General features: G+C 40.3%; 1 protein-coding gene across 1 annotated transcript in view; it reads right to left on the bottom strand.

Moving 5' to 3' along the window:
• LOC112465294 overlaps positions 1-22,035 on the bottom strand; it is a 75,903-nt gene that overhangs the window by 7,312 nt on the left and 46,556 nt on the right. Inside the window, exon 3 of the mRNA XM_025032790.1 lies at positions 21,291-21,418. Coding sequence (XP_024888558.1) covers positions 21,291-21,418 — 128 coding nt within the window. The remainder of the gene's footprint in view (positions 1-21,290; positions 21,419-22,035) is intronic.

Genomic DNA, 22,035 nt, shown 5'->3' with positions numbered 1-22,035 from the left:
GTATATGAAATATCATAGTTAATTTTAAACAATTGATACTTAAACGTTGCTAAATTTTAAAACGTATTTTTCTCGAGAAATTTATTCTCACAAGTCGGGCTTATTCATATAAGGCTTTTGTAACGTCGAAGGCATTCGCAACTATTCTCCGTCGGTTGAAGTGAATCGACGATGCGGATGTCTCAAGTATCTACATAACTCCGGCGAGTTTCACTTATCCCGAAAGTGCGGAGTAACCGAATAATGGACGAGGCTAACGACACGCGACAAGAGTGCGAGCTACTTCGCACTGAGTAAATGCGAGTGCCGCCGTTGGAAATTTACTTATGGGATAAGGCGATAAGTACCGGCGCATTTGTGTCTTGGGTAACGAGCTGAGTGCTTCGCTGGCGCGAATTTATCGGCTTCATCGATCCGAGCTGTCATACATCAGACGACTATCTTGCCACTATCGTCGCTGTTTATAGCGAAATAAACGGTAAAACTTTTTTTTTGCGACATAATTAAATTTATATTATTTTTTCACAGGTGTTTATATATATAATATATACTTTAATTGACCTCGCGCGTTGGTCCGTTTGCTTTTTTAATACGCAGATATGTGCTTATCAATAAACGCGAAGTTATAGATTTAATTATTCATTATTTTCGGGCAATGTACACACAATGCCCGGAATAACAAATCCGATTTACACAACGAAATATTTAATCCTTCGACCTATAAGCCTTTATACACCTATAAATCTATATATAATATATTGTATATTTGTATATTTATACGCGTATAAACTGTTGTAAATTTTGGGTACAAAATGTTTCCCATTATACAGGTAGCAAGATTAATTTTATATTTCAAAGATTAATTTTCACAAAACGCGCATTATTCGCTTTGGGCGCGTTGGCAATTAGATTCATCTTCCGTAATCCTATATCAAATTCTCTTCCTTGATGAAATTTGCAACGACATTTATGTTTCGAGGCTTGTTAATCGGCATCAGAGCAAACAGACGCATCCGTAACGCGAGACTCGACCTACTTTCTGAACTATTCGTTAGAAAATCATCGTTCGCCTGACGACACGGCGGCCATAACGATGCAACATATTGTTGCGTTATATTGCCGGCGCGGATATTGCGTTCTTTTACCCGAGTTAGCGTCGAGGATTACGTGGCGTAACTCTTAAATAATAAATTATATTTAGTTACGCGCGTTATGACATTTCGGGAGAATGATGATACCGCCCAGCCACAAAACGGAGCACTTCCTTTCGCGGGCATGCCAAAGCGATAAAGGTGGTTTATCATCGCCGTTGTTATTAGTACGTCGCCATCACAACGACGCGACATAAACGCCGAGTTACGGTAGCTGTAACGATTCAAAATTACCGTGTAAACGATCCGATTCTGCGTGAATGCATGCATTCCACGTGTGCGTGATAAAAAAAGTGATAAAAGCAAAATAACGATGGAATTCAATTTGCTCTCACTTCCACACTAAAGGAGATTTCGAGACTCACAGAGATATGCATTTTTTAATTGCAGACATTGTAGGCTGATAAAAATATTTTCCTTTTAACGTGTAATTACTCATTTAAAATTATATTAGCAATTTCACATAATTCCATACGATATGGTCTACTTCCAAAGGATAGCTAACGATTAAGAGCGCCGATTTTCGAAATAGCGAACAACGATCGGAAACTAATGAAACACCGTGTCTCAAGTTGGATAATCATTGAGGAAGGGAGGAACGGAAATCGAGAATAGAATTATCTAGCGTGAAAGACGTAATAGGAGTTTAAGACAGCTTGGCAGACAGCTAGACGACGGGACTTTCGTGATGCTCAATGCTTAAACAGTTTAGTTGTGCTGAAAGCTTCATATGTTGTACGATATAATGCAGCACATTCAACAAATCCCTTGTACTTGTCAGTTATATGGATCAGTACGTTAATAACGGTATTAGAATACATTTCGCGTACAATTATCGAGACAAATGGAATGACATAATTCTGTCATTCCGAATATATCGGATTCCCGATGACACGAAGGAATTGTGTAACGATGCGAATAGAAAATATTTCTATTCGTTCACGGAAAAAAAATGAAACATTTATGTCTCGACGGGCGTACTCGAAACGAAGCATTCGTTGTTTTCGGTTTTCATAAAGAGCGTCACGACTGTGGAGTGGAAACGCGATCGTAAAGAGCGTTGAATAAACTCGGAGAAAAACCCGTAAGCGAGTGTTGGTCCGATGGAAAAGAGCTCTACAAGTAAGAAGAGAAGCGCGTTTTATCTGACGTGCAAAGAAGCGCGGAAGAGAAGACTTGAGAGGGAGAAAGAGATGGATAAGACGTACACAGCTTGTCGCGCCGCGGCAGGCTCCGCGATTTTCTCTGACATGACGCCGCAAGCGCAGCACATAATGTGCCTCTAATAATAAAAATGTAAACTTGTAGAAAGAAAGGGAGAAAAAGAGAGAGGCAGGCGAGAGGGAGAGAAAGCAGCTATATAAGTATATAGACGAATCCTGGAATCTTTCCTCAAGCATTATTTTTTTTATGATTAAATAAACTCGCGAATTTATAGTTTCTATAAAATTTATATTAAACCGTTGAATTTTATCTTGTTGAATTAGGAACAACTTGAAAAGCTATCAGTCTCTCTCATAAAATTTCAATGCGACTGCTCGCCTCGCGATCAATTTTGAAAGACCGAAAAATCGAGGTGCGTCGCGCATATCACACTTTTATATCTCGTAAATCGCAAATGTGTGTATGGTATTCTATCCATGCAGATTCTACATCAGCTGCACCATCCATCAGCCATCAACGGAGATACCTATCACTTGCGAATGGACACGCGCAGCGTTAACGACGCGAAATAACTAACTGGCGAAAAAAAGGCGGGTAAATAAAATCAATCGGCGACCCGATGAGTATAGCTGGGTATAGCGAGACGGCAATCGAACCCGTTCCGGACGGGCATGGTGAAAACGCGCGCGCGACGGCGATATCAATCTGGCACGAGCCGGTCGATCCTTTTTTGCGCGCCGCGCCATCCTGATTTTCATTTTTTCTTTTCACCGCGACGGACGATAATGCGACCGCGTCGGAAACGCACGCGGCTCGACGAGCGTCGCTACCGCCGGGACCGTTTATCTCGTTTTCGCGTGTGACACGCCATAAAGTAGCGGAGAAGTGTGCTCGACGATGAATGCTCCGGCTAAACGACGGCGTTCAGCGATTCGTCATCGCGCCTCGTTTTTTGACTTTTCCGTGCCTCCCTTGCCGTCGCGGTACGCCCGAACCTCGTTCGCTAAATCACACGTACGTGTAACACACACGGAACCGGTTTTACGACTTGAATCGATCTCATTGGTGAGTTCGAGCGTTACCTCGTCGCGAGAAGTACGGCGTCCGGCTCTCTCTCGGGAGCGATTATAGCGCGCGAATTTTGTAGTAGCGGAAGCAATTGCAGCAAACGATGATGTCGCGCGTTACGAGTCATCGTAAGACGTCGCGATATCGGAGCCCCGAGTATACGATAATGTTGCCGCCAAGTTGAGCTTGTACTTCCAGTGACATTAAGTGATACATTAACGCATCGTCCCCTCGTGGAAACATAATGATAAAGTGTTGCAACGCCCGACGGTGCTTCAGAGCTAATAACAGCCAGACCCTTGGAGGGCTTGCTGTGTTTATATATAGATAATATCGTTGCTGTAATAGCGGCAAGTCGTTAACCACCTTATCTTTCTTGCTTCCCCGCCTTGCTCGCCGTGTTTTCTTTACAGGCGACAAGACGCGAACAATTTTCCTTAAAAGGGGCGCGCCGAACTGTGAAATTGCGATTCTAACGCGAAGAAAGGCGGTTATAATTGACACGCTAACCAGGGGCCAGGTTTATCATGTCGATAATACGATCCACTGCAAGAATAGGAGTTGTTTAAGCTTGCCCTATATATCCAAACCCAAGTAGCTTATTTGCAGCTTCATAAAAGTGTCATTTTTCGAAATTTGCTCGATTCGTTTGCAATATTGTCAGATATAGCGGATGAAAAGTTTCCTGCAGATAAAATCATTCGTTCGATCTCTTTGTACATGACTATTGATTACGGCAAGTCGGACAATAGCGCAATAGAACGATATTAATGAATTTACGATATTACGTTGAGATACGGCTATCACGTCGGACCGTTGGCGTCCGTAACTACTAGCGGCTGATTTAATCGCGGGCGCTTCTACTGCCGGCTTCGCCGGCTGACACTATACCACTGCGCTTCGCTTCGTCGCTCCACACTCGTTTTGGATCGATTCTTTTCGTACGATTATCTTTTAGATGTGCAAGTTATATATTTTACTTCATACAAAATGGGGACTCTTTGAGAATTACGTATTGAAAAAAAATTACTGTGTTAATTATATTATTATAATCAAAATTATTATAATTAAGATAACTAAAAATTTATTCAATAGTATTGTAATATTTTTTTCCGGGAATTGGAAAACAAAATCCACGAAGAAAAGCGTGACTCATGCACGTGCGCGACATTTAACATTTTATCTCAATGTATTTACATAAATTCACAATAATGGAATATAATGTGGCTAATGCTTTTATATGTGAACATTTTCGTGCTGTTTAAAAATACGCACAGAATCCGCTCTATCCATGGCGAATTATAGTGACTTATAGGAGACGCGTATTGCGTTCGCATGTATCTTAATGCATGCAAAGTGCCATAGGGAAATTCAATACGACAAAGAGGAGGCCCGCGATATGCCTGGCGCCATAAGATAAGCAACTTTAAAGTGGCTCGCGAAGCATTATTGTGGGGATTTGCGTTCGTAATATCGATACGTACGCACGTATGTTTGCGCGAAATCACTTCCGCATGCGAATACAACATATCTTAATAAATATGCGTATAAAAAAGGGCAAACGATAATACAATTATTATTTTAAAGATATTCGATAGAAATACAATCTTTATTCGAGCAGAACTAATAAAATCGAATTGTTCTTCTCGAAAGAATAGCAAACTGGTACGTATATTTCTGTTCCTCGTTGAAATAATGTGGGGTTATAGACACGTTTCGCGGCTTCTCTTCTTTCCGCGGTGCGAGGTAACTAAATGGCGTTCTGTTCTTGACAAGAACGACGAAAGTTGTTGCATCGTCGATTCACGAAAATGCGAATTTTCACGATGGCATTTGTTCGCCTGAAACAGTTAAGTCTCCTTTAGTTTTTCGCAAGTTTTTAGTGGACTCGCATTTCTCCGTTTCCGCGAAGTTGACGGTGGCACTTTGTCGCCGATTTCCTCCGGGATCTCGAGCTTTATAGACGCATGTAAATTCCCCGCCAACGGTGCTCCATTGGAGAATGTCATTTGCAAATTGTATCGCACAAAAATCATTCGTGTTATTGCCTGCGTCTTTCAAGCTCGATATATAGTCTATAAAGTCGGCCGAGAAAAGTTTTCTGAAGACCGCATCAAATGTAATATCACCAGATCGCTCATACTGCACGGCAAACTTTCTACATAAATCGCTTTTGACATAAAGTCGAACATGTTATTCAACAGGCCATTCCTGCATGTGTAAATAATGTTATTGAAATTTTCTGTAAAAAATTTTTTTTTAGCCTTACCATAAAATTAAACTTAAATATTTAGATAATTACTTTGTATATTTATATAGTCGCATTTCCGAAGCTTTACTTTTTTCGCATTATTATCAACGCGTGAATTTATAATAATTTTTTAACAATAAATATCGAAATATTATTACATGATTGCGAAATTGCAGAAAGCCTGAACGGTTCGCTTCTATAAATTCATCAATGAGTCCTGACAGAAAGTTCAATTTTATCATATAATTTCATGCGTTTTAAAATGGACAAGGTAACTGACAGGCGTTTACGAAATTACTAATGCGATGTACAATTAATTACGTAATGTAGACGTGATTCCCGTTAAATGGACCGTGAAATACTGGTTGGCAAACGATTTTCATTTTTGTCTGTATCCCGCTTAAAATTGGACATCCGGACAGTTGCTAATGGACGTATAATTTCGTTGCCTCGTAGGAATGGGAGGAAGGAAAAATTGCCGTCGGCAAAAGACAAAGGCATTTAAATATTCAGAAGTCATCTTGAATACCTAGACGAATGCCATTCTGTTCCGTGACAAATAATATTTCTTCTTTGTGGAATAAAAAAATTGCTTGTCGAGATAAAAGATGAGGACGACGTGCGACGTATCGTTCGATGATGGCTGTGGGAAAAATAATTATGAATAATAGAAGAATTAAGAATTAATTAAGAATAATTAAGAAGAATTAATTAAGAATAGAAGTAAAATCCTGATAAAAATGCATGTCTTTATGCTTGACACATTGATTTATCATTTATTATTAATTTTTATAGCACAAATAATATTGATTTTTACTGTTTAATTGATTTTGCCTTTAATTTCTTGCACTATGTATTACTAACACTGACAAATTAATCACTAATAGCAAATTTTAATTGTTACATGCAAATAATTTTTAGCGAAATTGTATGATGAAAATTTGAATGATTCATTAATAATTTTATTTAAAAAAGAATTATTAAATTATTAAATCTAAATTTAAAAAGGGATATCAATTCTCGTTTTGATCAGAAAATTATAATTATAATATTTATGTATTATTATCGTATGTAAATGGCTAAAAAAGAGATGTTAGTTAAATTATAGTTAAAGTTATATAGGACCTCACCGAGAATGATCGATCTTCCGCAAAATAACTTGTCGTTAGTATGCAAAAACGAGATGGGAAGGGAATTTTCATCAAAACGGAATAAAGCTGATAACCAGCCTCCCACATTATTCTCTACTCTAATATAATAGACTGACATCCACCCTCTATTCTTATGAAACAACAGGAGCGGGATGGAAACCAGGTTTTTGCGTAAAAGCGATACCCTAGAAGTGCCGTCTGAAACAGCTATTAATATTGTCGTGAACCCTGCTAATTTCCTGCCGTATCCGTTTCTCACCCTACATTAACCACATTCCCTTATGATGTTTAGCAACGTAGATTTCTCTTTTAAGAGGGGAAGGAAGACAGGCAAGACACGAAGAAATACGATGCTAAAAAAAGTTTATGCTTTTTCGCAGTCTCATCATGATATCGATTTAACCGAAATCTTTGAAAAGATCAAAATGCATTTTTGTTGATAACGAACAATTATCAAGAAACAACTTTACTGAAACTATCAAACGGATTCAGTTAAGTGCGTTTTAATCCTGTATCACTCCCCGCGCTTCATATATCATTTCCTTCACATTCCAGAATAAAAAGAAACCTTCCCTACATTTAGCATAATGGCACACTTAACTAGCGAGCTATTAATTTTCCCAACCGACTCGCGCGAGGTCACGCGATAAAAGATATAGGAGGTAAAGTTTCAGTCGGGACACATCTTTGACCTACGATCCTCTCGACGGCTGCAGGTTTCCTTCAAACACTCACCGCTCCATTTGACTTCTCTCTTCGAAGTTTTTCTTTCTGAAAAGACTTCTAACATCCTTTCTGCATTCAGTGACCTATCGCAGCATTTGTCAGCGCGGAAACACGCTCCGCGCCGTATTTTACTTCACTGTGCTTTAAACTCATTACAACAAGTCATTGGGGGGACTCCGCTTTCAAAGAGCTACAAAACGTTTAATTCTCTCGGTTCTTCTTAATGAACGGCACTGTTTCATGCAATGGTTAATAATTAACAGTAAGAAATATACGAAGTCTGATTTTTCTCCCCCTCGTACTTTCAAGATATCGTATTTTATTTGAATATGTTCCTCTATTTCTAATTATATTAAATTATATGTTTCTCCATATTTTGCAGCCAATATATTTATTCCATTTTTCACTCTCAGATCGATAGATCCTTCGTTATCTGTAAACTGAGTTTTTCATCATAATTAAAGACCGTGATCAATTTCGTAAATTATTATTTCGCATCTGTTATCGCAATTGTTAGAACGCAAATAGTATTAACGGCTCGGGCTGAGTTTTTCGATGAAGAGAGGACGCGATATTCGGCGCATTGCAGACGGCAAAGGAATAATGCACAGAAAAGATCTTTTGAAATATCACTACGAGATACCCCGACTCACGTTCCTTGATATTTCATCCGGCTCTAGTATCCGATAATGCATCTGCGGATTTCTGAGTATGCTTTGATACCACGCCAACCATGATGCTCATGACGGTTTCGCTGGTAATTGCACAATAGAATTTTTCCGTCGACTAAACAACGATTATTGCATAATTTCTATTGTTACCTCGTGACTGCGCCTTAAAAGTATGACATGCGTGATGAGTACTATAAAGAATGCATACAAGAATAGACAAAATTATATAATGGATATCTAACACGTACATATGCAGTAAGTGTAAAAATATACACGGAAATAATATATATAGAATATTTCATCGCCCACGAAAGATCGTGAATGTCTTTATTTAACGTCTAACGAACAGGAAGGAATCCTCCGTCTCCCTGATACCTCACGCAGTTACTTAATTAATAACTAAAATACCAGACGCATAATGAATCGACTTACAATTAGCTAGATAATTAAAGCCATGGAGGACGTTCGTGGGAGCCGAGTTGTCTCGATCGTAATGCCGCTATAAATATTCAAAACTTCAGACTGCCGCTGAGGCACATAAGCTCCTAAGGCCAGATTGCGTCCCGATAACACCGAGGCTTAATGCCGCGATAGCAGCAATTATGAGCGATCGATTGTAACAAAACGGAGCAGGGACACCACCGTGAAGCACCGTTGCTTTATATAACGCAGTCTCGCCCTCAACGCTTCCGATGCGAAGTGTTAAATAGGACACACCGTTTTAATCAAATATTTGATCAGAGGATTTACAATCAAACGACGAGGGGCGTGAGTCGAATCGAGTACATTCGTTCCGTTTGCCTATCCCATCGAATACACCGCGACATCTCGATCGGGCACGTCGAGGCAGGGGAATGTTACCGTTCGGATTAATTTACGTTAAATCGGAGATTGATGGTTCCCTGGCGCGTAGCACCAAAAGAAAACGTGAAGATTTAATTTATCTTGTTGACATCTAGGTATTTCAATTACTTTCGTTAATTAGGATCACTAACAAATTCAGTTTATTTTGTGGCTTACCTCGCGGTTTGCGAGAGTTTCGAGAAAAGCGAGATCACTAAGTTTAATTCCGTCACACGTTTGTCTCGTGACTTTTTCCGGGACAACAAATTGTTCTCTCTTGAGTAAGCAAGAAAGTAATCTTCACCATGATCGAAGGATGGATCTCAAAATTTTTATATTTACAGGCATCTCTATAATCCTATTATGAAACTTGTCCCGTTATTACTTCGATCACAATTAATAACAAAATCTAAATCAATTTAATGTACTAAGGGTTCAGTTTTAAAAATATGAGAATATTTACTGTATATTTTATACATTATATTACTTTTCAAAATAGGGATAAATTTAATGCATGCATTGCAATTTTCGAAAAATTACATAGTTCTTAGGTAAATATATTCAAGAACGTTAATAGCTTAAGTCGATCGTTTAAAGTAGATATCAGAGACGACGTGCCCTATTAATTCTTCAATAAACACGAGACAAGAATAATAATTGAATTTTAAAAAGTTGCACGCCTATTCTTTCCTAAACAAGAGCATTCAGAGAAATGTCGATGCATTTCCGAGTATCAATATTTTACTTCACTCAAAAGTATCGGTTGACGTAAGACATATGCTTTTCGAAGACAGAATCGACGCGCTTTCTTCTCAAGATGTGTACCGGTAAAAGTGCCTTCGTATCCAATACCTTGAATACTTCTACTCACAAAATGAAGGAAACATCTGCAGTCGCATTTTGCGATTCAAAGCAGATCGAAATGTTCGATTCTTTATTTTCGGCAAAAAATACAATTTTGTTTGTGGCGTTTAATAATATCTTAAATGATACAACTATTTCGATGACAGAATGCCACATAATATCATCGTGATTGACGAATGGATTTCGCCTCACAGGCTACACGTTTTGCTCTTGACGCGGCGACATTGATTGGGATAGCTGACAGTCGCTTGTAAGTTCGAAAGTCTCTCTCTTTTTCTTTCCGTTCGAATTTATCGTGTCTGTTTTTACAACAGATAAACACATTACTCAGCGACCTACACGGACGCATTCGCGCGTGTATATAAACCTTTCGTTTTACGACGCAGAACTGGCGTCTGATAAAGTGCGCACCTGGCTCATCACTTTATATATGTATCCATCGCGCTTTTATTAACCCTTTCAGCATAAAGATTTTATCCCTCGAGCTATGCAGCTCGTCGATCGCATCCGAAAGAATGTCTTTGCGGAAGATATCGATTAATCTCTCACCAGCGACTTCTGGTACATCGACGTTCCACTACCATGATCGGGAAATTGAATCATAACTAAAAAAATACTATTATGCTGAAATAAAATACTGTACAAAGTGGAATATAAATCCTATGTATCCTCTATGACATCGCAAAATTGATGATACATATTACGCGTACGTATTTCAGAGAACTCGTTTCGGCGTTTTACTTTATCGTTTTACTTTATCTGTTCAAAATTCGTTACAGCAAGTTAGCAAAGTTGAAAGCAGGTGGAGGCTGATAAAATAATTTGCTCGCTTTAAGATGTCACGTTCCACGGGCGAAATTGTTTTCGTCGAGGGATAGGAGGCAGGCCGCATTAAAATGTCGAAGGTGTCTCGACGCCTTCGCAGTCTCATCGTCGCCGCGACGCGGCAGCGTATCGTTTCCGCGGCGGTTAAAATGCATCGAAGCGCATCGCCGATAAGTTGCGCGTCGGCAACCCTTTCAGAATGTCCACTTTGCGACACGCGGCGCGTGTTACATGTAGATATTGTGCGCGGATATTATTTTGAATTGCATATGGATACGCGAATGCGCGCATCTTTATGCACGCGCAAAAGTAGACGGCATGTCCGCCGCAGGATAAAGGGGATGTTTTATGTATAAGATGTCGTCGGGGGTGAAAGGCGAAACATCGCGGAAGGAAGGAAACGGCAACAGAAGTCAAGAAAGCGGCATCGCGTCCGAGGAAAACGGATTCGACGGTGCGCAAAGCCGCGAAAAAGCGGAACCAAGAGTGGGATTGTCGGATGTCGACGAGTTGTACAGAATAGATGTGGACGTAGCTTTTCTTTTCGAAGGATAACGATGTAATTGTGTAGAGTATATTCTTAATCATATAGTCAATCGCATATTTTTAATAGATTGGCTTTAACTTTTAATATATCTACGTATAATTAAATAATATCTATAAATTTCTTTTAGGAAAATATGAAAATGTACACAAATGGCTTTTGTGTAGATAATAAATAACTATTGAATAAATAACTATTGAAAAAGACGAAAGAAAGAGGCAGAGAGAAAACAGGTTTAAATCTTTGAAAAATTAGCCATTTTACAGAACATAGTGCTACCATTGCAATATGAAATGCCTCGCTTAAAGCATAAAAATTAAACTTTAAAAGTGAACAGAGAGAAAGAGAAAAAGGGAGAGAAATGTTCCTTGCCTTTTGATATTACTTTGTGAATCTCAAAATAACAATTCTATATTTTTCTGCTCAATGTATTCTATTATACTTTTACTTCAAGGTCTCGCCGCGGAAATTGGTTTCTAGAGAGAATCAGTCACATCCCCCCCTGTTAAGATATTGAAAATAGAAAAACGAATATTCGAGGATATTCTAATGCACTTTTATCCTCACAGTATCTGAAGAAGCGCATCGATTCTGCCTTCAAAAAATATATCTCATACCACCGATACCCTTGAGTGAAGTAAAATATTGATACTCGGAAACGTATCGATATTTTTTAATATTTTTATTTTATAAGAAATATACAACTTTAATATTCAATCATTCTTGACCTTCGTAGAAAAATTTATGAGACACGGAATCTGTTATCTACTTTAATAAATGATCGACAAATTAGCATTTTCGAATATGTTTATCTAGGAAAAATTATAAAATTTTTTGTGAGAATTCCAACATACACACGCATACACACATGTAAAAAATTTACCCTTTTTCTTAGAAAACTTTATAAATTTAAAACCAACCTCGACTTCAATTTGTGGTCTTGGCCAAAGTGCGACGCGCATAATTTATGTTTCACGTATCGTCCCTCATATTTTATGTCGCGAAACGGAGGGACGCAAAAGATTTCTTTCCCCCTCACCTTACCTAATACCAGCAAGTTCGCCAACCCGCGATATTTCACGGCTGTTATGCAGCCGCGTGTCATTTCAATTTCTGTCACGGTTGTTGGCCGCCGTTACATTTCGGCCGCGAACCGGCCGAACAAGCGGGTCGCGCGTGTGATTTACAGCTTAATATCTACGGTCGCGGGCATCGTATGCAGCGAGGACTGCGTTTATTGTCGGTCGAGAATAATCAGGAGCGAGCATTAAGTCCGTACATTACATCTAGCCGCACACATTCGCCGTATGAACCGCCATCTTTTTATATTCGGATTACATACATTTTCACACGCAAACGCGATATTTATCGCGCCAGGTGTAAGGCTCTTCTGCATCGCCGACGAGTTTTCGCGAATAGCAACTACCCTTCGACCCGGGTGTGCAAATTTTATTTCACCGCCAAGTTTACGATGTTTGTACCGCTATGCGCTTCCCGGCTTTTTTCTCCCGGCTGTTCTATCGCGGCAATTCCTTAAGAAACTGAATAATGAGCGAGCAAGCATTCAATTTAGCGAGGAATACCACCGACAGCGACGTAAGGATCTATTAGGTTGCCAGATTAATGGCGCCGTTGGACGCGTATGCGAACGGAAAGGATTGCCTCTGTCGAAGTTCTATTTATTCTGGTGCGGAATTTTATTTGTTGCTGCCTGTAGTTACGGAGAAAAAAGTTGCGGATCTGTAAATGCCGGTTTCGCGAGCCGTCGGTTAATTTTAGCTTCAGTTACGAAAACAGGCCGGGAATCAGTTAAACTAAGGTTGAAGTTAACGGACGTTGATAAAGCTGGCTCTCTGATGGAACCGAAATAAGTTCCTATGTGATGCGCGTGACATCTCATAATCCGCGATATATTTCTCCGACGTTAAGGAAACCGTACCGTGGAATTTTGCAGGCGCGTGATTTATATGCAATCTGAAAAAGCCTCTATATAAACAAACCACCATGTTATACGCATATGCACAGCTGTTGGCACTTATATATAACGTTGACCTATGGCACTTACGCCACTATGATCGGTAACAGCTGTGATTCGGGCAATGGACGCGCTTTGCCCGTCCCGATGCGGCACGGCGGGACGAATTCGATCGTTTTCACCCTACACGACGCTATATCCTATACCCGTTCATACCCTATAACGTGTCGTACACGGGCGCAGAAGTGCCGGGCTATCTGTTCCCTCGCGACAGTGATTTTTCCGAGCAAACGACAATTTCGGCCGCTTCGAAAATCATAAATTCCGATCGTGCCGCCCGCGCCACCGCCGTTCGAGAGCCGCCGACGAGGGAACGATATATCACGAGTCGAGGGGGATCGATGGGGGTTCCACGCCGGTTCCACGGTTCTTCCTCCTTCGCCCGTATTCGACTAGCGACGACGTAGAAGAAGCACCGCCCGTTTTCGCGGTGCAAACGAGCCGGACGAAAAAACGGAGCGCTACGAACTACCGTGGGGAAAATCGAACAAAGTGCGCGCCGGTAATGTCGGCGGAGGAAAAATAAAGTCGGAAGCGCGATAGAGGGTAGGTAGGTAAAAATCGAAGACTCCGCTGCGAGTAACGGTATACGAGGGTGAAAAATATCGTGCAAACGAGTTTCTTCCGTATTTGTAGAAGAAGAACGCCACGCCTGTTCGAGATTCGACACGCCGGGCAGGACTTCCGAATCAATTCTCTTTTACCCGTTAAAAATGGATAGATTGGATTTATGACTTGTAATAATATTTTCGTTCGTTCGTTCGCGTGATCCATCCACGATAGCCGGCCACAGGAACGCACACACGGCCCCGGCTATAGGAATGCAAAAGTGCATAGAAATGCGTTGCATAGAAATTTTATGCAAACAAGTTGCTCGCACTTTCGAGTCGCGTTTTTTTTCTCTTTTTTTATGGGATGATTTATGATCTCGCTCTTTCTTCTCTTCAAGGCAACGTATCGGGGATATCATCGCAGCGGGTAAAGAATTGAAATCGATTGCGCCGGGCGTGGATCACAATTAAATCGGCAGAGGTTGAATTATAGATGCACGTATGCGTATGGGTATGCAATTCTGCCTGTCATCTCGCCGCGCGCGCTCAGTCACGTTCGATGCAGTTTAAGCGCGCAAACTGTTACATACTTCCGCGCAACGATTTATTGGCTCGAAAATGGCAGGCCGAATTGTTTCCTTCTTTTTTTTTTAACTCTTTTTTCGCGATAAAAACCAGCCAGCGCAGAGGCGCGTTATGAAAATCCGATGCGGCAAGCGCTGCGGTGGTCGTCGCTCAATTATCGCAGTAAAGTTTCAACCCTTTGCGTCAGAAATGTTAGCTAAATTGGACGCTCCTCTCATTACGTTATTTGTAATAATAAAATTGATAATAGCTACGACTGCAATTTTGCATTAAACGCAAAAATACTTTAATATATAATTTAATTGTGTGTAATAATAATAACCAACACTCTAGGTTTTATCTCCTCTTTCGAAAGAGGGAGAGAGAACTGTGGAGCTTTTAGTCATATTTGATGTAAAGCAGGATGTAATTACGTTCGTGTGTAATACGTTGTAATTATTCCCAATTTGCTTCTCAAAGCTTACTTCACGTGTCGATTATATTACTCGGAGACTCGCCGGTGCACAAAATTGTGGGCAGCGAGCCATAGCGTTCGAGTGAATCGCGTTTAATGAAGCGAGCAAAAAAACGCGAGAGGAATATAAGGCATAAAAGCGGCAATTTAGCATTAACAGTGCGAGAGTCACGTTTCCATCTATTGCCGTGACGTCGAAATTAAATTCCGCGAAAGCGACTCGCGCTTAAAGAATAATCCGTTAAGACTCCGCGTGATTCCATCGTTTATCTTTATCTCGAGCAATTAATTCATAATATCCGAACGCATTTCGATTCATCGAGTCCCGAGTTTGTAAAAGTCGCCGCGGGCGATACGTCGATATTAGCGTGCGAAAATCAGCGGCGCTCGTGAGGCCATCGAGTCGAGGAGACCCGTAAGGAACGGCCACGCCGAGATGATGAATCACGGGGAGAAACGACGATGTGGGGGGAGAAAAACGTACCCCCATTTTCCGGCGGGGCAATCGCGGCCCGAAAAAAAACCGGCCCGCGCCCGATCTCCTGACCGCGGAACTCCTGACCGTGCACGTCAGCTGTGCGTGCCACATTTCGAACGTTCACCGATTTATCATTCTGACCTTTGTTGGGATTTTACGTAGTAAGGGAATGTAGATGATTTGGAAAGGCATTTCCGCTTAACTTCCCGACGAGATTGGACAGCGACGTTGTGACTCGGAAATATTAGAAATACTTCTAAATTCCGTTTGTTCCTAATCGTTCAATTCGGCGCTGTTGAAAATTTAGATTGTGATAGCTGATTATTTACTTTACTTTGAAGTCGATTAAAGCAGAATCAATGGCTAATTTTATTAACGAGGCTAATATGCTTTCGCAGCGACGCATGGAACATTAAAGTGAAAAATCCAATGATTAATTGTCAAAGCCGTAAAAGTCCCAACTCAACGTTGATTAAAATCCCGCGGGTTTTGAAGAAAGTTGCGCACAAAGAAATATAAGGTCCACCTTTCTTTCTCTTTAATTCTCTTTAATGAGAAAGCTCGACACGCAAACCACCCGGCGAAATCCACAAATAAGAGCTAATCAGAAATCAGTGATAAAGCTTTGAATGTTCGAGGGTATCCCGAAAGGGGTTGCTTATTCAAGAGTAGCGGGGTCTCTCTTCGCGAAGAATCGAAATTATTCTCGAACGGAAATTGCGGAAATCCCGGCGATCGTTTAGATCCAAGATAACATTTCGGCAATGGCATTATTCGGCACCTTAATTGAATACTATAAAGATACAAGATTACTGATTCGGCACGTACGTGCATGGCTGATAGAAAAATCCGAAGGTTTTTGCGGAGTACAGCATCTCTGCTAAAGCAATTTTAAAAAACTAAATAATAAATAGAGTTTATCGGTCGTAAATTTTCAGCATTGATAAAAATTCGCATACATCAGGAAGAAATACGACGTCTGGCATTTAACTCGCCTCTCGTATCGCGCGGAAATAGCGGCAATTATGAAAACGGTCGCACTCCCCGTGATAAAGAAGTTTCGTGAACTTTTGTGTGACTTTTAAGTCGGCGAAAGATCGGTCGATCATAAATTCGTCCTGAAATCTTTATAGTCTTTCCTCGTCGTTTCTAGTCGAGGACAATAAAGATGATGCTTTTATATCGTCGAAAAATGAAAAATCGCCCAAGCTTTCCCGTCAACCTCGTTTCATTCGATTCCGCACGATTCTCGCAGATTCGCGATGGACGAATATTAAGCTTTCGCACTCTCAAACCGAAATATATATACCGCCGCCATCCAATCTCTATGCAGATGCGAGACGAACACGCCGGATCGTGTGCGAGGTGAAAAAAGTGTGCCGTCGAACGGCAGATAAAGAGAGCAGCGATCCGATTTCGGTGGCAAAGCCAACCTGGGCTCAGTGAAAATTCCCGTATTCCTCCTCGCGGTTTCGGAGAAATCCACAAATTTATCCGCGCGGTACTTTCGACAGCGCTCTGGGGCGTGAGTGTCTTTGAAACAGAAAAATCTGAAGAAAATGGAAATATTGTTGCCGACTCTTCGGCAGAAAGAAACAATCTCGCGACGATCGTGAAGATATAACATGAAAACTGCTGGCAACTTTAGATTGTTTTGCTAACCAAACGAGACGAATACGGAACGTGTGTATTTTTAATCGAAATATGAACAGGGCGGCGATTATGTTACCGAGCAAGCTTGACGGTACAGAAATAATTTTATCGGAGATATATCTATTTTGACATATTTATTATAGAAACGGCCGCGATATAAAACTGTTCATAAAAACGAACATAACACTTAGATATTCCGTACCAAGGCTTCTCATATAATATAAATAGTCTCATAATAGTACGTGACTCTGAAATCTGAGAAGTGTATCCGGCGTTAATAAGTAACGATGGCTGTGCAAACGCAAATGTCCTCCGTTATTTAAAAGAAGATTATTTTTACGACAAAAATTGCATTAGTATAGGTAAACTCGGGAGAGTTACCAAGAGTTAATAACTAACGCAGCTTTTTCATTATAAGACTGCGCAAATAGAATTTTTTAAAAATTCTCCAACAATTTTTCTTCGAAGTAACAAGACAGTTTTCACTAACAAGAAAGTCAGCTTAACAAGAAATATCACGATCTCAAATATTATTAAAACTTTCAACAAGAATATTTGACACTGAAAATTATGATAGGTCATTAAAATGATCCCGTAACTCTTGTTACCAATTGTTTTATAAATAATTACAAGTTTATTTTAAATACCTCGGTTTTTAGACAACCATTATTATTACGTTGTATAAACCAAATTTACGCTGGAGTTTCAGAGCAACCGTTGTTTACTTTATTAAACGATCAGCAGGAAAGCTGTTATGTGAGAATCATTCTGATGCTTCGCTTTCGCACGAATTTCAGATTTTATCCCGTGTACTCGTGTACCTGTTTTAATTCGATTCGAGATAATTACACGTCCATTGCACGTTAATGGGTCGCTGGGTGATGGCGATCGGTTTTTACCGACGTGATGGATCAAATAATTGAATCGAATTCAAAACATTAAAACGTGCCAAAAGTTTCGTCCATCAAATCGTTACAGATACCATCGGTTTTTGAGAAAAAAAAATGGGCGAAAGAGAGAAAGAGAGGGAGAGAGAGAGAGAGAGAGAAGATATGCTTTCACCAGAGTGATGTACAGATGTAGGTCTGTCACAGCCGATAACGCAGCTAAATGTTAATTAATACGACGCGACATATGCAATTGGCACTAATTTGAAAACCAAATCGGAATGCCCGGCGGCGGTGCACTAAGGGGAAGCGACAGGAGCACGTGCGTAAATAATGCAGTGCCTGCAATGAATGCACCTCGGCGCGGGCGGCCCGGAGGCATCGAACTCCGCTTGGCCGCCGCAGATTGTCGGCTACCTCGAAATCGAGGAGACTTCGGAGGCCGACGGCCGCTATCGCGTGCACGGAGAGCATTCAGTTACAAATGATCGGCTCCCCACCTGTGCGAAGCTCTCGAATCCAGTACCGCCGAAAAATAATCGGTGAAACGTTGACCATTGAACGACGATCAACGTGCCGTTACTTGCAGTCATGAATCATGAACGACGTTGCGGATATTTTTTTTTACACTCTTCTTTGCTTCATCGTCCTTTCGCGAAGAGCGAAAGCTTATGCAGTAACGAGGTTGAAAGAAAGGAGATTAAAATCAATTAGACATCGGGAATGATTCCCTTGATTGCGCATATACACACATATACAAAGGGTATTGGTGTTCCAAAGAAAATCATATAAATATTTATTTGTAGAATAATAAATAGCCAAAGTAATTAATATATTTTGCGAATAAACATTAACGGGGAAAGCCTGGAAGCGTTAGGAAAACATGCGATTCTGAGATTATTTGTGTGGAAAAAATTGTAAATTTTATTCTATATTTATTTTATGAATGTTTTCTTATTTTAAAAAAATACATAGAAATAGTAAGAATTTTTTTATCAAAAAATAATGAAGAATATAAAAGATATGTTGTCAATTTTTCGTAAAAACTTTTATTTTGCGATGACTGTTGTATGGAGCCGAATATTTTTCATTATTTTTTTATCAAAAAATTTTTATTATTTCTATAAAAAATATTTTTAAAAATAAGAAAACATTTATCTGAATAAAGTTGACAATTTAAAAAAAAAATCCCAGATATGCATGGTTTCTTAACGCAAGGTATAGTCATGCCTTCTTAAATTCCTTATTAGCTGACAAATGACCACCCCATTTTCATTCTATTGAAACGGGATCGTGAAGGATGACTCAAATCGTTACTGATCGATTTCTTTGAACTCCGTGTTAATATTCCATCTGGATTCAGTGTGCGAGCTTTCATGTTCGCGACACGAAAACGAAATAAGTAAGAAGATAGAAAGGGATGTATCCTGAAAAGAAAAGCGAAGATAATGGAGAAAAGCCGGGGAATAAGAGCGAGGAAATTCATTGCGGATGAACACCGCCTCACTTAGCTTGACAAAGCAACGAGAGAACCTTCTGCCGTTATGCTGATTAGATCGTACCGTTTTATTAAGACGGCGGATGTAAACTTCGCGATTCATAGAGCCGCGAGAAAATGGCTTCCGTGCCGTTTCACCCCGAGACGAGTCGGAGAGTTTCCAATCGTTTCCCATTGTCGCAGACACAGACGGACTATCATCGACCTCAACTCCACCTCGCTTGCCGACTCCGTAGAACATTCGAAGTAAATTCCAAGAGATTTCAGGAGATTTTATTATGCGCAGAAATCTCATTTGCGTTCTAAACGTACGTTACATAGGCCATTGATCCCCTTATATTCGAATCGCGAAGTAATATTGATCGTTCTTGTTCCAATAAATCCCTCCGGTTTATTCCTCGTTTTTGGCTTAGCCGGTTTTACTTTTCAATGTGACGCAGATGTTTTCCTCTCCTCGCCTGCATTTACTCCGAAAACAATATAATAAAATATTCAGGATAATAAGGACGGGCGAGAACTCTAACTAATTGTAAGAAGAAAAGCTGCGGTTTCTCCAAGCAAATTACAACGCGAAATTATATATATCGAGCACAGGTTCCGGTTTCATTTCCATCTGGAGCCGTTCATCGTTCTCTTTGTTGCGCGATGAGTGGGAAGGATCGAAAGATTTAATAATGAGGTTTACCTCTCGTCGAGGGGAGAGCAGAACTCGACCATGCATCACAGGAGACAGGTAAGTTCTCGGTAATACAGAGCTTGGGCTATTTCATAAATTATTTCAATGCACCGAGAGGAAAAGCGCAAACATTCGCAATATATAGTTAATGGAGAAATGGGTACACACGAATCAGTTACGTACATTATATTTCACCTAGATTCGCATTAATGAATTAAAACTGTATCGCTTTAAACTAGTAGAGATATAAAACAAATCCATTACGGATATATGCGTTCGAGTAAACAAAAGTATATAGCTAAATTCAGTAATTAAATATTTAAAATATTTGAATATTACCAATTAATATTCCAATATTTTATAATAAATAATTTATAATAAATAATTTATCATCTAAGCGATACGACTCTTCGGACACTGTTAAATTCGTAGTGTCAAATTGTATTCAATTTGAGTCAGTTTTAACCATATCTATAGGTCGCCACTACTCTTACTCGATATGTCGTTTATTCAATTAAAACAATGTTAGTTTAACTAAACCAATGAAGTTGAAATAATATTGTTTTGTGTTAAAATAATAAATTTCGACACTCATGTTAGTTAACAATAACAAAATATTATTTAAATCAAGATATATTGGTTTAAATTTCACCTTTAATAAATATTTAACAGTAAATATTTATAAATTTAGCTTCAAGTACCACGGAACGCGAATTACTCTTCTAAATTCAAGAAATTCTTTTAGTAACACGACGATATATACCGAACTTCTTCGCGGTAGACGAGGAGAAACTGAAAGGTTTTCTGGCGAACGGACGTGCAAGCTTGCAGAAGACTCTCGAGCCAATTTGCGCGGACTCATCTCATAAATCCGACATCGGCGAGCTCGCCGAGAGGTAAATAACGTCGTTATAGGCGATCCTGGAAGAGTGTCAAGTGATCGTTGGCGCCGCATCAACGCCTATTTTCGCGAAAGAAATATTTATCTTTTCACGGAACACTCGAATTCAGCGAGCTCTTCCGCTTCCAGCTGCGCGGGTGTTTCGACAACGTTGCAATTTTGAACCGTAGAACGTACCGTAAAATATAATTTTTATTTTTCTGGCAGCGTTCCATAAGATCGCGTCGGTGATCGTAATCACATCCATATGAAATATTTCGCGTCGTTTCGTTCGGTAAACGAAATGAAAATTAATATGTATATGTTGTACTTACGATACACCATTTGTCCTCGTGTGGGCACTCCATCAGCATGTGTGCGGTGTGATTAATGCACGGTGTAATGCTGCCAACTCCGTCGTTGTACTGTCCACATTTGTAACATCTAATACCATGCGCGACACCTGCGACATACATATAACGTTTTAATCGTCAAGCGAAACCGCACGGGAGGCGCGTCGCTGCAGCAAGAATAATCCGAAATAGAAAGCTGAGCGACGAGCAATCTACAATACAAATCGCGCGAAGCACGAAAATCCATTTTCCCGGACTCTTCATATTCGCCGCCCGTATCCGGGCAAAAATAATTTCGCGACGGCTAAAAACGCAGCGGATCCGCAATTGGTTCCTCGAAGCGACTCGATTCGATTCTTAATCCTCGCGTGCGCTCGCGCGCGCGAGCGTGCTATAGAATCCGAAAATTGATAGAACTCATAAAACGCTTAATCGCGCCTCGTAAACGCGAAAACTCGGGCGTTCTGCCCAGCGCCGCATATTCCATCCCCGAAGCGCGAGTAATAGCGCTACGGGCTCGTTTTGCGAACTTGGTCGAGTTTCATAATGCGAGCGACGCGCGAGGGAAAGTTTTACCGTGCTTTTTCGCGCCGGACCGATCGAACTCTTTTTCGCCGGCGAGTATAATGCGCGTCCGTAAAATCGGGAATTTATGAGGCGGCGCTAAGCGCCGCCGTCGATTCCAGATGAGGCGCTACCAAGAGGTAGCGGGAGACTCGCCGCTCCC

Source organism: Temnothorax curvispinosus, unplaced genomic scaffold (genome assembly GCF_003070985.1).
Source record: "Temnothorax curvispinosus isolate PA1 unplaced genomic scaffold, ASM307098v1 QBEX01001498.1, whole genome shotgun sequence".
Taxonomy (NCBI): Eukaryota; Metazoa; Arthropoda; class Insecta; order Hymenoptera; family Formicidae; genus Temnothorax; species Temnothorax curvispinosus.
The sequence above is the reverse complement of the archived record's forward strand: the minus strand, read 5'-3'. Positions and strand labels throughout refer to the sequence as shown.